Genomic DNA, 13,956 nt, shown 5'->3' with positions numbered 1-13,956 from the left:
AATTAATAATTGGTTCGTTTTTCCTTGGAAGCCAAAGAAATCACGAGTTAAAGCGATTGGTGATTTCCCCAGAAAAGGTTAAAAAGAGAAAGCACGATTTATAAAAAGGCGGGGTTAGCGTCTTGGCATCCCGCACCTAGAATGAGGAATGTTTCCAATTCACGTGATTTTGTTCCATTAACAAAGACTTCCGAGACCCCTTGAGCCCTTCTCGCCCTTTAGACTACCTGGGCATTATAAATTGATACCAAAAATACACCTTTTTTGTTACCAAATCCCGTACTATTTGGGATGAGACTAAAACTACCTGGATGGCTTGGATAACATCACACCCCCAGACGGAACGTTTCCTTTCCTTGTTGTTGATCATCTTCCTTGCCCCTTTTTTTCTTGACAGAATTTTCAAATCCCGCATTGAGTCATTTTTATATGTATTTCGTCACTCCGTACACATCGATATCAGAGCGAGAGTTATCATGAGTTATTTACTCTACAGTGCCCACAGACAATGTCTTCCAGTCATCCCTCGTTTCCACTGCATGGTGATAGGAAAATAGCTTGATGATAAAATGGTGCTCTCGCCCTCGAGCTCAAATTCCGATTAGATGACACTATATCAGCCCTCATATCCAAAAGCCGGGGCCGAGTTAGCATGTATCATGTAGGTACGTACCTTGCATCAACAACGAAACCGTGCTTCCCTCACCGACCCTGAAACCTTGTTCTCCGTTTACCACCGGCTCAAATGAGAAATTACTAATATATCCACTAACGAAGCCATGGATCTTGCACCTGATCCAACTACCTTACTAGTACCAACAACGTGGACAACTTAGATGGTTGCAGGCTCACCTGGATCTCACAATTCTACACTTTTCTTGCTCATACATGCTTTTTTACAGTCAATTGCTGAAATCACACACCATCAGACGTTCAAAGTCGACATAAGTTGTCTCAACAATTTGAAGCAACTCATGCATTAGTAGTCTACCTGTCAGTTTCATTCATGCCATGGGGTAGCGACGAGGATTAGATTTATTCACAAGTTTATCGAGTAAAGTTGCTTTAATAAATAATATAGATTATAGTTACGAGGTTTACCACTGTCAGCTTCTGCGCTTTACAAAGTCTCATATGTCTCCTTCATACTCTTTGAAATCCATCACAACAATACTAATTTGTCCCGTCAATGAACAAGAACAACCCAAGATTGCAATAATATCAGAATACTAATGCAGTCTGCTGCGATACAAATAATTTAACTTTCGCTTTCTTTTCAAGCTCCAGTGTTTGATGTGGAGTACGTACTTGGACACCGGGAAAGACGCAACCACTGTTCAACTTGACACGACCGGCAAAGTACGGAAATTCTCAGAAAATCATCATCTTGGAAAGCGGTTCCATAATTCCCTCCAGGGCTTGCAATGACCTAGCATACAAAGATGCGAACACGTCATTTTCATGATTCAGGTCTCTCAAAATCTCAGACTCCTCTTCTTGCAATCGACTGGCCTCCAGCCAACCCATCGGTGTCTTTTGTAGACATCTATTGGCTTGGAGCCTATCCTCGAAAACCCCTTTCATTTCAACGGTAACTTGATCACGCAAAAGACTGCCCATATGATGGAGTATTTGATGCATTTCGTCCAGTGACTCAGCACGTGCTTCATCTTTGATCATATTGGTTATTTCTATGGCGTCAGCTACCATCTGGTCGACATACAAGACAGGTGGCTTCTTTCGGTGAACGAAAGTGTGACGGATCTCTTTATAGTTTCCCAGTAATTCATGATATCGAGGAATATCCTTAGGGTTCTCGAAAGCTTCAACAGGGATAGCAGGTGCCGCTAACCGTTTTTCCCAAAAGCTGAGCTCTACTTCTCGACCCGACTCCACGTTCTTATCGTCAAAGAATTTTGGTGCCCAGTGCTTTGTAAAATCGAACAATGCGGCCTCGAGAGTTCCGCAAACTTTGTACAAAATGGGCTGCTGGAGGTCAAAAGGTAGTTGACGAGGATTGTTTATGCTAAGTTCTTCGCATGAGCCAAACTCCAACGAAGGACCGCCACGCGCTAAAGCTTGAGCGCGATCTCTCGGATCTAAGGCGCTTGTACGAGAAACAGGCGCATGGAAGATTGTTGTACCTGGAGTCTCAGGTGGTGTGTGGTCTCTTCTTTCTCCAAGATTGCTTCGCGATGCTTGGGCTTGGGCTTCAGCTCGTTGTTCTCGTCGTTTCTTCCTGATGGTTAGAGTTGAGAAAGGATCCGAGGAGCTCCTACTAGACGGCTCCGAAGACGAAGGCGCCATATCTTGGAATGCCAGTGTTGATACTTCTCTCTTACTGGATGGTCTTGAAGATGTTCCGTGGAAAGTAAACCGACGAAATTCGAGTAGTTTGTTAACGACTAGTTTACGAGTTCCAATAAGGTTTGTCATATCAATAGTAAGTATTGTTACGATTGTGAATCACCAGATAACTAAATACCCAAAGGCGCAACCGTAAGAACTTCAACGTTTTTTTGTGGCGGCCCAAAATATGTCGCTGCTGCCGTGGTACTGTTGGACTGTACTTATTAGAACTGTAATACCTGAACCGTATGTTCCTCTATTACCTAATCGGACAGCATTCAACGGTATCTTTCGAGCAGAGGAACACAGTGGATGAGTCAACCTAGTTTCCTAACGCTGCCAAAATGAAGATTGAATCACAGCTGATCAGTGAAGGGGAAGATGTCATTATCTTAACACTTTTATGCTACAAAGGAACAAACCATACTTTCCAACGAATGAGCACAAAGATCGAATTCCATGGATTTAGTTTCGTTCGTCAAGTCAAACAAAGTCTGCTGCATGATAAGAAGATTCATTGACAGGTGGGTTGAGATTCCTTATAAGCAAAAGCCTGGTTTACAGCTCCCGATTTGCCTGGATGTCCTTGAAAAAGAGGGCTGTAGTAGCAGGAGTGGCTACACCATAGTTCTTGAAGTCGAAGCACATAGCAACGAATAATCCCTAGATCATCACCATGGAGATCTTTGCAGATTCATCGGCAAAAACGCTTGGAAGCAAATCTCGCCTGACCACAAAGAATCAGATTTCGAGCATTAGCATTTTTTTAAAGGATGGATTGGTCGATAAACTACACGTTTCTCTGCGGGGAGAAGATGGAGAACGGAGATGAACAACTACATTTTAAACATCAGGAATAGTCTCATTCCGCCTCAAAGAACATAAATAGGAAATAAGATTTATAAAGCCTTTATTTCCGTATATTTTTCCTGTAATATAGAAAGAAACCAGCTAGACGGTTTAATTCAAACATGCCCTCGTATACGTTATCAAGAATCATAGCACATCCACTATGCTCCAAAATCCACCGTTACCGCCCCCGAATCTTCAACTGGTACTGTGATTCTCCCGTCCACAACCTTGACCGTATGTCCAGCCGTCACGTTGTGCAATCGTACAGGTTTTCCGTTATCGAGTTCATAATTGTAAGAGTACCCATCGTACGTGATACCGGTTATTGCATCACTACCGTTTGCGTGAAGGGCTCTCAATGTCGCTACCTTCGGCAGCGCAGCTGGTGCAGAGTGACCCGAGGATCCGGCTGTAGTGTTGGTTGGGATTGTGATCGTGTAATTTCTGATTGGACGCGGAACGGGATTCAAAACTGTAGAGGTTCCATTTACGGTATAGTTGTATTGATGCATATTGATAATTATGATGCGCTTGAGGGCACCATTGACATATGCAGCGTAAGCCGATTCCAACGCGTTTGAGAGTGGGATTTCGGCTATGGTTGTGGTGGCTGCGGTAAGATTGGAGAGAAAGGCTGCAGCAGCGATGTTACCGTAGTATGGTGGCTTGGTGCCCTTTGGGACAACATCCGTGTCCTGGGGTTGCCAAGCCTGGTAACGGTATGAGAGTCCCGCGTGGAAACTGGATGAAGAGTTAATATGAGATTCGTGAAAATTGATCATCAGGAAGTACATACTGAATGCGACGAATACTCTTACTTGCACCGTATAAAGCGAAGTCCAAGTTCCACTAAATAGAAGTTAATATGACGAGATGAAGATCGATCACAGAAAGGACGTACTAGAGCAGCACCATATGCATTTGACAACCCTGGCGCACCTTCGTTGTAAAGAGAATTAGTCTCTCCGAGAATGAAGGGTATGCCGGACGAAGCAAGAATATTGGATACATTCAGCTGTCGGGCCACAGACACTACAGTTGATGTGTGATTCATAAGGGTTCCTTGGAGTGTTACACCTGGTTGCGTCGCACCACCAATATAACTTTGATTGATCTGTTAGTATTCGAAATGTAATATCGTGAATGGAACCATACTTGTGTGATGATATCAATTCAATGTCTTTGTCCACGTCTAATCCATCGTTCCATGCGGTAACGGGATCGAGATGATTTTCAACACCAGCAAAAGAGGGTGCTAAGAATCCATAGGAAGCCAAATCAGGACATGCTGCCGCCACGCCGTCCTTGATCTGTCGACTGCCATTCAACCATTGGCTTACGTATGTTGTTTCATTCCAAGTAGGAGGTCGAACTGGCCCTTGTGCAGAGGTGGAATATAAATCTGGTTCATTTCCATATTCCCACATGAGAAGCTTCCCGCCCTCTAAAGCTTTGCATGCCAAGGGGACTGTGTCTAGCAGAGTTTGCCATCCTGCAGAATTATTTGCACCTAGACCCAAATTGAATCCGTGACTAAATTTGACATCCGACCAAGTACTGTAAGACTCAAAAAAGGATGGACCGAAATAAACCGTGGTTGGATAGTCTGTAGACTTTGCTGGATCGATTGTACCATTCACAGCATATGGAAGACTTGCATTGTAAAGAGCATAATCCTGAGTGTTTCCACCAACTCGAATATGCGGTTTAGTACCTTGAAAATTTCCAAGATTGTTGAGCAAATTTTCTGAAAAGGTATTGGGACTCGAGTTGTTTCCTGAACATGTAAGCATATGAGTCCAGCAATGTGTCCCTGAGCCTCTAACATACCAGCGTAATCCGGAAAGAAACAAAACTCGATAGAGTAGCTTATGAAGGCCGGAAGTGGGGTACCGGCGTTTGCTGGGGCGGTCCTTGCAACAGTGAAGCTACTTTGAGCATGAATTGCTTGCACAAAGCTTAGAAGGATGACTCCAGTGATGCGGGCGGCCATTTTGCAAGTGCTAGATATCTAGTGATTTTCTATCTCCAAAACATGGATTGGTAAAAGAGAACAACTAATAGTGCATTCGATGAAGAGAGGAATGGCAAGAGAGGACGTCAACGAGGTTTAAGTAATCAATTCACAGTCTGTACATTGCAGATCTCTGGTTCTTTCCCAATACCTCATTGCTACGGATAGCAAGTGCATATCCTACGTTGTATTCGCAGTATATCATACCGGAAACCGAAGTACCTTTAATGAAAGAAGCTGGGTACATTACTACTTGCATGTCGATTGAACTGAGTTTGACGTTGACGTTGACCTTCTTGGTTGCCCAAGAATTGCCGACGCGGGGAAGTCGGGGAAAGAGTGTACGCAAACAAGGTCTAGGGGTGCTGGCTGACGTGCTTCGTACATAGCATGATGCATACTACGTATATACATAGTAAGGGTACCGAGGTAGTATTCTCGGCGTAGAGTCCATGTCATTCACAGTTACTCCCTCCCTCTCTTTCCACCAATACTAATGAATAAGAAGGAAATCGTAGACCTACAATTAGCAGTTGGATGGATGAACTGATATATCTAGCCCTAGCCCTCCTTTAGATCTTGAAAAAGACTGATATCTTTTCAAACGATATCCGATCATATCTTTGTGCGTGTCATTATATAATTCCGAATATAATCACATCGGTACTGCATGATACAATTATGTAAAAATGTGTTCTTCCCTTTTCATACCTTTGTCTCTCGCCTGTTTTGACTTGTTTTGATGACTGTGTACAACTTTCCCAATTACAAATATTGAATGTGCTATCACCTAAATTAGGCTTAGTGACAGCCCCGCGGCGAAGCTTATCAAAGTTTCACTCACCTCACGATAAATCCGATAAACGAACGCCCTATCGTGAGCTCCATGATTCCATTAAGCTCTCCGTAACTCCAGTTACTCAAATTGTTGCAATTCCAGTACATTTTCAATCGGGTCTAATAAAGATCTTCTTTCTATTCCCCTAAACCAATATTTGTCTCTCCTACGCCTCAATTGTCAGCAACAGCCAACTGTCATTCCATGGTGACGTTAGTGCTCGAATCTGGAATTGTTAGAATAAAAGCCCCCAGCTTGGCACCCCCTCTCTCAACATGAACAACATAATAAGATCAACAGCAAGAATACTACCTCGTTCACGTTTTCAACCGTCGACTTTACCATTAATAAACTTACGAAAGGCTTCCAACATGTCGCACACAGTCCCAAAACTTAATGATCCATCGCTCTTCAAAACCGGAGTTGCGTACGTCAATGGAGAATGGGTCAAGGCAGCTTCCGGAAAGACATTTGACGTTCATGGTATGTTTTGCAGATTCATTAAGAGCTGATGCTGAGCAAAGATGCTAATCTATTCGCTCTGCAGATCCATCGACTGGAAAATTGATCGGAAATGCCCCAGAGTTCGATGTAGCTGATACGAAGAAGGCAATCGATGCCGCCGCCGCAGCATTCCCCTCATTCAAAACTACAACCGGAAGAGAACGAGCTAAGCTATTACGAAAGTGGTACGATTTGATGGTATGCTAGAAGAATAAAACATGAAAAACAACACACAGGATGATCTCTGATTAATGTTATACAGATTGAAAACAGTGAGGATCTTGCTAGGCTCATAACATGGGAGAATGGAAAGCCATTGGCGGATGCAAAAGGAGAGACAACATATGCAGCCAACTTCTTGGAATGGTTCAGTGAAGAGGCTCCCAGAAACTATGGAGACGTTATTCCATCGTCGACTCCTGGAAATCGAGTTATTACCTTGAAGGAGCCTGTTGGTGTCGTTGGACTTATCACCCCGTAGGTTTATCCTGCACTACAATGATTGCACAATTCTAATTTTGTCTAGATGGAATTTCCCAGCTGCTATGATAACGAGAAAAATCGCCCCTGCACTGGCAGCTGGTTGCACAGTTGTTGCAAAGTCTCCTGGGGAGACACCTTTCACCTCTCTCGCTCTCGCCGAACTTGCACACCGGGCTGGAATCCCCAAGGGTGTTGTAAACTTTGTCAGCTCTCTCGATAATACACCTGCTGTTGGCGAGCTTCTCACTACTTCCCCAATCATCAAAAAAGTCTCTTTCACTGGATCTACTGGTGTGGGTAAGATTTTGATGAAGCAATCATCTTCGACACTGAAGAAGTTGTCTTTTGAGCTTGGTGGAAATGCTCCATTCATTGTATTTGATGATGCAGACCTCGATCTTGCAGTAACTGGTGCTATTGCATGCAAATTCCGTTCCTCTGGACAAACTTGCGTTTGTGCCAACAGAATTTTTGTGCAATCTGGAATCTATGACGCCTTCGCCGAGAAGTTTGCAGCAAAGGTCAAGGACTTCAAGGTTGGAGGTGGTTTCTCTGATGGAATTACACATGGACCTGTTATTCACGGCCGTGCGGTTGACAAGGTTGAAGCTCATGTTCGAGATGCAGAGAAGAAAGGAGGAAAAGTTATTCAAGGTGGACAGAAGATCCCTGAGCTTGGAGCAAACTTTTTCCAGCCCACTGTCATCACTGGCGTTACTACAGATATGGACATCGCAAACGAGGAAACTTTCGGTCCTGTCGCAGGTCTTCTTAAATTCGATACTGAAGAGGAAGTCGTACGAATTGCAAATTCTGCCGATGTCGGCTTGGCAGGATATTTCTTCACTAAAGACGTTGAGAGAGCCACTAGGATCTCAGAAGAGTTAGAGCTCGGAATGGTTGGTGTCAACACTGGATTGATCAGTGATGTAGCATCACCATTTGGTGGTGTTAAGGAGTCAGGATTCGGACGTGAAGGAAGTAAATATGGAATCGCAGAATATCAAACCATTAAGGTGGTCACATACGGAGGCATGGGCAAGCCATTGCAAAATTAGAGAATCAAAGCAACTTGGAATAGGAAAATAGCAATGATACCACATGTTTTAACATTGACACTACCGGGGACCACGCCGGACACTCAATGCTGATTGTGAGCTATTGTAATATGCTCCAGGTGTTTGATGTTGCTAACAGGATCAGAACGGATATTCACCTTCTCTTATCGTCTCTCAGTGTATACCTACTTAATCAACTGAATTGATCCATCAAGCGAAAGTGAATATAAATCGCGCGCGTTACCACAAATACAACAAACAGAAACTTTCATTTCAAAGAAAACAACAACAAAAAACTTTCAAAGCTTGAGATATAGTCTCCGTCTTCGAAATGACTGCACTAGGCGGGCTCACTTATGATATTAGGGACCCTTCGACTCACAAGATTGCATGCTACTTTGAGCTAGATATTTATGATCTTCTTTGTACTATGGCACACAAGCCAGATTTTGTAGATGAGGATGCCATCATGTTAGACAAGCAAAAGGCTCTTCCCCGGGACACAAAAGTTCAGGATTATTATTTCCGAAACCTCGAGTTGATTCCTGGCTTTCCATTTCGGGAGTTCCAAGGTGCTTCCGCATTTAAAGACAATGCAGATACTCCTAATACATTGCATCACAATGTTACCAAGAGGTAAGTTGAACAGCACGTTGAAGCTGACTTTTGGTAGGTTTCTCGATTTCATAAAGCGTGCACCACCGGAGATCCGTACAAATGTTTTTGCGCAAATACCAACCAAAAGAGTTGCGGAAGATGATGATTAGACTCATTTGCATATGCCAAAAAAAGTGCCTATCTCATGCAAGATTACTCTACTCTCTATGATTCTCTCCAATTCTGCCCTGTCAAGTACTCCATTCAGGTCACCAGCAAAGGAACTTTCAACGAGGATGAATGTCTTGAAACCCGAGATGCGCAGATAAACATTCCGCCAAATAACGAGTGTTTCGAAAGAAATTTTGCGGTGCACACGGACATAACTTGCAGCAAAGACAAGGAAAAGATAATGGGCATCGTTTATATCGAGAATGACTATCCAAATTGCTTTGCTCGGTCTTATGTCGATTTCATCAAATTTGCTGCCTCACTCGCGCATTTGGAAGGCTTCTACTTCGAGAAGGATTCAAGCGACAGCAATGCTGGAATTTGGAAGAGCGAGATCAAGGAATCAAGCCTGTTGCGGGAATTCTTGACATGGTTCTGGAAGAAGTTTGGATTAAACTTCACCAATGAACTTGAGGTATACCTACATGATTCTCTCATGACAAAGAACTCCAGGCTAGTTTCGCATGGTCAAAAGTTAACCATGCAAAATTTCGTTACCTTCAAAACATCTCTCTCGACATCCTCGTTATGGAGCCGCTCATCCACACCCGAAAATATATCAACGGCCGTCGCGTAAAGCTTTTCCTCCAGGAACTGCACAATTTCCCTAACATCGAGTCGCTCACCGTGTTCCTACAAATAGGAGATACAGATTTGGCGTATTTAATGCACAGTCCCGGTGCTTCTAGGTGGGCGAATGCGTTGAGAGGAACCACTTTTACGAAATATTTTGATGTGCAGTTTCAGATGTTGGATGGGATGTTGCCGAAAGGACCGATTTGCCATGCTGTGTATCGGAAGAGATTGAGACAGTTTTTGATGCCGGAGTGCTTGTGCTATGGAACTACGGGTGATGTACCGAATCACTTGGGGATTCGCGAAATGTTTGCTATGGAGGAAGCGTAGCTAGTAGGTGGAATGTTGGGGTTTGGTCAAGGACGCTTCTTGCATTTGGGTATCAGAATCAAGATATTAGGATCTATCAATTATTAGATGATCTTTTTCCAACGATATAGGTGAGTTATCACCTGCAATGAACGGCACTACACAAGCCCGTGGTCTATATGCAATTCATGAAACCGGTGATATGGGCAATAAGTTAAGAAATTCCATATCCTCGAGTGCGCAGAGAAAGCAGATGCTCTGAACTCTCTTCTGGGAAGGATAGGTCTAAGCGGCTTCTTGATTGCCAGACATATTACACATCTCGAATGAAAGGTACAAGGATATATACCCCAGATGGCATCAGCAAATGCCTCGTTGATGTGATACTCGACTCTTTTTCATTCACTAATTGCATATATTTCGGATTTGTGAGCATATTGTTGTTATGGAATAATTGAGAGTACTAATTATTCTTATGTTTTCCTTTTTAGTATACCGTGATTCCTCTTTTCCATTCCACTACCTCTTCTTTCTCATTTTTAGAAGATCAACGTACTTCTGATGATGCATTCTTAATTGGTTCGTATCCTAAAACCCAAGTTTCTTATATCATTCAAACAATGAACAATCCCATTTTCAAATGTCAGGATCTTGAAACAATTCCTGGAGCCCCAACTCTTCGGGCAAGTCATTTGTGTTTCCCTTCAACAATGAATTTGGCATCAGGAGACGACGAATACAATCCTGCACTGCCAACTGACGATTATGCAAAAGAGAAGGCGTATCTGTCTTATTACTCTCATAATAATAATCTTTAGGATCATGATTCTTATAGAGATCCTCATCCCAATCGCTATCAGACTCTCCATCACCATCACTGCTCTCTTCATTAGCATTGACATAGACATCAAACATCACCTCAATAGAATTCGAAAGTTTGACATCTTGAAAGTGTCTGATCAAGCGTCTTGACCATCCAGTTCTCATTGGATCACAGCGAGGCTCTGCAGTACCTTCCGTGTGGTGGTTTCTATTGAGATATGTGATATTCCGAAGATTGGGAAACCATGAGTGGTCTCCACAGTATTCCTTCCCGCAGATATCTCCTTTGCAGCCTTTTGCGCCACAGCGCTTTTCTGACAAACTTGCAATGAATTGACGCATGTTCAGGTGCATAGCTCCGCTTTTGAGATTAATTGTTTTGGTGGAAAATCGCAGAGTAAGATGCTCTAATCTGTGATATCGTAGAAGGTTATTAATTGAAAAGTACTATGAATATCGTTAGCAAGTTCTAGCCCTATCTGATAGTTGAGGGACTTCAGATTGTCTAGACTTTAGCCCAACGATTATAAGCTTTCGTCTTCTGAATTCCATTGAACAGCCCGAGTCGTTTATACTGATGCTACTTTGGAACTTTTGGGATTATTACCTTTGGATACATATTCCAATTACACGTGTTTATGTATAGACCAAAGTGGCTCCAAAACCACCCCAAAAATTGCTTTAGAAGACTACGTTTTCTCCCAATAGGAGACCACCAAATGCAGCTATCGTAACCGATTTGAAATTCCTCGTGGAGCGCCAAAGAGTATGCGAATTGGACCAGTTGGCTGTAAGTACTCTTCGATGGATTTCCACAAACACTCCTCTCCAGAATTCGTTGTGTGCTTCTATGATCTCTCCAGTCTTTAGTATTTTGGATTTTCCAGGCCTGTGTGTCAAGTCCTGTGGTGGGTGCATAGACTGCTTGTGTTTCCTCTCGGAACATAAGAGCAGTGATTGGCATTGGATATGGTGTTATTGGTCCACCTCCTCCTTCATCATCGCTATGGGGATGACCATGGAGTCGTCTGGATAATAAAACTGGATCTGGAATAAAGATACTTCCTTCGATATCGTTTTTTGCGGTTTGACCAATCGAAGGTTCCTCAATAATACGTGAAAAAACCATTGCAACAATCTCTGGAAACATCGTTCTGAGTCTATAGAGGAAGCTTCTCACTGTCAGTTGAAATTCTAGTCGGGTTTAGAGGCGCTCACAATGCAGGTAGGTGCTTATCCTGTTCGAATCTTCCATTTGGTAAAGGATATCCTAGGATATTTAGATGATAGGCACGGTATGGGAAATGAGGAATTAATTCTCGACCGTAAAAGAGATAGTCTTCATGGTTTCTATTGTAAAGTGGGTTAGAAATGTCTGCGTCTGATTCTGCCATGTTAGCATCTGTTGAGGGATAGTTGACGCTCGATGAATTCTCTATTGTTTATTGAATGTTTATCTTAAGCAGTACGAGACCTCTGTTGAAGGATCAAAATATAATTATGACTGTCAAGGAGAACAACAACAAGTGCATCATTAGAGGTCAGGAATGTAGGAGTTGGTATTGAGGAACTGTACCAATGACTGCAGTGCTAAATAGGGCAGACTCGTTACTGCTGTTTCGGTCGAATCATTGTTTAAACTCCCACGTCTCCGGAATTCTAAAGAAGAAGCAACTACCACGATACAGAATTATGAAGTCGGAATCAGAAGGCACTGAACCCCAGAGTGAATGAGCAGTCTGCTATCAACTTGTACTAATATAGAGTCCTCAAAATGCTGTTCTTCGTAACAGGACTAAAATCTTATCATCAACAACAGGATTCAACCAAGGGCGATTAAGCGAGTTCACTGAAGGGGCGAATTTTCATTTCTGGTGAGTGCATCCTTAGTCTAACGATCCTCAATACAAATTTTAACATATCACGAGATGAAATCCTTCTGATTTGAAAGACTTTTACAATCAATTGATCAAGTTACCTTATAACATATAAAGGAATACTCGATTTGATAGCTCAATGCATCAGTCAAAGATATTGACTGTAATCGTCGCTTTCTCGAATTCATGAGCATAATTAGTAGACTGTCGACATGTATATCTTGATTGAAAATCCTAGCATGTAAAAGAGACAAAAATGCTCGTCACTTTGTAACCTCCACAGAAATTGGCATCAGCGAGTTGATGAGTCTAATAATTACTGATTCCAAAATAACATGAACGCCTGACTCCACTCCGTATTAACCTTTCATGAGCTCCTCGTCCTTTCTTCTCAGGGGCAGAGAAATAGCTGTAAATCATAACGCCTATTATTTGCCCTTTCTTTCGCTCTTTGGCTTGTAGTCTCCTTTCCACATTGTAGCATCCCGCGGCAGGGGCCTATTCCAATCCGCAAGTCGCTTCTTCTCTGCAATTTCATCTTCTTTCCTTTTTTTTTCAGCTTGTTCCTTTTTCTTCTCCGCTTCCTCTGCTTGTTCCTTCTTCTCCTTGTCATAATTGTTCTTATACTCTTTAATTCTGGTATTTTCTTTGTTTATATAATCGTTGAGGGAGTCGATGGAGAGTTTCATATCATCCACGGCTCTAGAAGCAGCTGTGACACCTTTACCCGCTTTTTTTGCGTTCTCAAGCTCTTTCTTTAGGTTCACTTGACTTTCTTTGAGTTCATCTAATTCTTCTTTATATGAAGACTTAATAGCATAAGCATCTAGGATACTAATAGACCAACGGTTTCCTCGAAATTTCAACTTTTCTTCCTCATAGACAAAGTTTATGAAGGTTTTAGTTATCTCCATTGCCTAAAATGTACTTAGTAGGATAACTACCGTGGAAGTTGTATAAGTAATATCTTACAGTTTTTTCCCTTTTTTCTCCTGTGCCTTTGTTTAATTCCATCACTTTTTTGGCTACGCTTTGGAATCGCTTTAGTTTATAGTCATAGAATGTTCCTAACTCTCTCCGTTTCGCATTGCGTGGTATATCTCTGTACGGAATCTTTTTCATTGTCTTATCTTTCTGGAAAGCTATTGCTTCATTATCTGAAAGTGTGAAGATAACAAAAAGGTCATCCTTCAGATCACACCAATAAGCTGTATATTTGGAATCTTCTTTCTTCGGCCTGGACATAATGGATTGATACTGCGGTGATGATTTAACAATGATATGGATGAGTTTATTATGGTCAAGAGCACTTCGAAACGATGATAAATATATAGAATATTGAATTATACATTTGATACTAGATTACACTAGAATTCTCGTGGGCTTTATAGGATATCGAGTCAAAGGTAAAACTCAGATGCAGCAAGATACCACTAATAGTCCCGA

The 13,956-nt window shown here is 42.3% G+C and overlaps 8 protein-coding genes across 8 annotated transcripts; 3 read left to right on the top strand and 5 right to left on the bottom strand.

Annotated features, from left to right (window-relative positions):
* Positions 1 to 485: 485 nt before the first annotated feature.
* On the bottom strand, positions 486 to 890 carry Bfra_007381 (uncharacterized protein; the record flags this gene model as incomplete). The annotated part of the gene is made up of 3 exons (XM_037337754.1): positions 486 to 535; positions 674 to 792; positions 853 to 890. 3 exons carry the CDS (start codon positions 888 to 890, stop codon positions 486 to 488), a joined length of 207 nt encoding a protein of 68 aa, XP_037187134.1.
* Positions 891 to 1,371: 481 nt separating this feature from the next.
* On the bottom strand, positions 1,372 to 2,436 carry Bfra_007380 (putative ubiquinol-cytochrome-c reductase cytochrome c1 protein; the record flags this gene model as incomplete). Its single annotated transcript, XM_037337753.1, has 1 exon — positions 1,372 to 2,436. The coding sequence occupies one exon, from the start codon at positions 2,434 to 2,436 to the stop codon at positions 1,372 to 1,374; it is 1,065 nt and encodes a 354-aa protein (XP_037187133.1).
* Positions 2,437 to 3,359: 923 nt separating this feature from the next.
* Bfra_007379 (putative glycoside hydrolase family 79 protein) lies at positions 3,360 to 5,194 on the bottom strand (the record flags this gene model as incomplete). Its single annotated transcript, XM_037337752.1, has 5 exons — positions 3,360 to 3,942; positions 3,998 to 4,050; positions 4,103 to 4,304; positions 4,357 to 4,978; positions 5,032 to 5,194. 5 exons carry the CDS (start codon positions 5,192 to 5,194, stop codon positions 3,360 to 3,362), a joined length of 1,623 nt encoding a protein of 540 aa, XP_037187132.1.
* A 1,134-nt stretch (positions 5,195 to 6,328) lies between these two features.
* Bfra_007378 (putative succinate semialdehyde dehydrogenase protein) lies at positions 6,329 to 8,098 on the top strand (the record flags this gene model as incomplete). The annotated part of the gene is made up of 4 exons (XM_037337751.1): positions 6,329 to 6,536; positions 6,601 to 6,755; positions 6,820 to 7,034; positions 7,084 to 8,098. 4 exons carry the CDS (start codon positions 6,329 to 6,331, stop codon positions 8,096 to 8,098), a joined length of 1,593 nt encoding a protein of 530 aa, XP_037187131.1.
* Positions 8,099 to 8,429: 331 nt separating this feature from the next.
* Bfra_007377 (uncharacterized protein) lies at positions 8,430 to 8,865 on the top strand (the record flags this gene model as incomplete). Its single annotated transcript, XM_037337750.1, has 2 exons — positions 8,430 to 8,734; positions 8,772 to 8,865. The coding sequence occupies 2 exons, from the start codon at positions 8,430 to 8,432 to the stop codon at positions 8,863 to 8,865; spliced, it is 399 nt and encodes a 132-aa protein (XP_037187130.1).
* Positions 8,866 to 8,900: 35 nt separating this feature from the next.
* On the top strand, positions 8,901 to 9,832 carry Bfra_007376 (uncharacterized protein; the record flags this gene model as incomplete). The annotated part of the gene is made up of 2 exons (XM_037337749.1): positions 8,901 to 9,341; positions 9,380 to 9,832. 2 exons carry the CDS (start codon positions 8,901 to 8,903, stop codon positions 9,830 to 9,832), a joined length of 894 nt encoding a protein of 297 aa, XP_037187129.1.
* A 615-nt stretch (positions 9,833 to 10,447) lies between these two features.
* Bfra_007375 (uncharacterized protein) lies at positions 10,448 to 12,027 on the bottom strand (the record flags this gene model as incomplete). The annotated part of the gene is made up of 3 exons (XM_037337748.1): positions 10,448 to 11,080; positions 11,241 to 11,805; positions 11,852 to 12,027. The coding sequence occupies 3 exons, from the start codon at positions 12,025 to 12,027 to the stop codon at positions 10,448 to 10,450; spliced, it is 1,374 nt and encodes a 457-aa protein (XP_037187128.1).
* Positions 12,028 to 12,938: 911 nt separating this feature from the next.
* On the bottom strand, positions 12,939 to 13,755 carry Bfra_007374 (uncharacterized protein; the record flags this gene model as incomplete). Its single annotated transcript, XM_037337747.1, has 2 exons — positions 12,939 to 13,427; positions 13,483 to 13,755. The coding sequence occupies 2 exons, from the start codon at positions 13,753 to 13,755 to the stop codon at positions 12,939 to 12,941; spliced, it is 762 nt and encodes a 253-aa protein (XP_037187127.1).
* Positions 13,756 to 13,956: the final 201 nt, after the last annotated feature.

Source organism: Botrytis fragariae (assembly GCF_013461495.1).
Source record: "Botrytis fragariae strain BVB16 chromosome Unknown tig00000795, whole genome shotgun sequence".
Taxonomy (NCBI): Eukaryota; Fungi; Ascomycota; class Leotiomycetes; order Helotiales; family Sclerotiniaceae; genus Botrytis; species Botrytis fragariae.
This window is presented reverse-complemented; position numbering and strand designations above follow the sequence as displayed.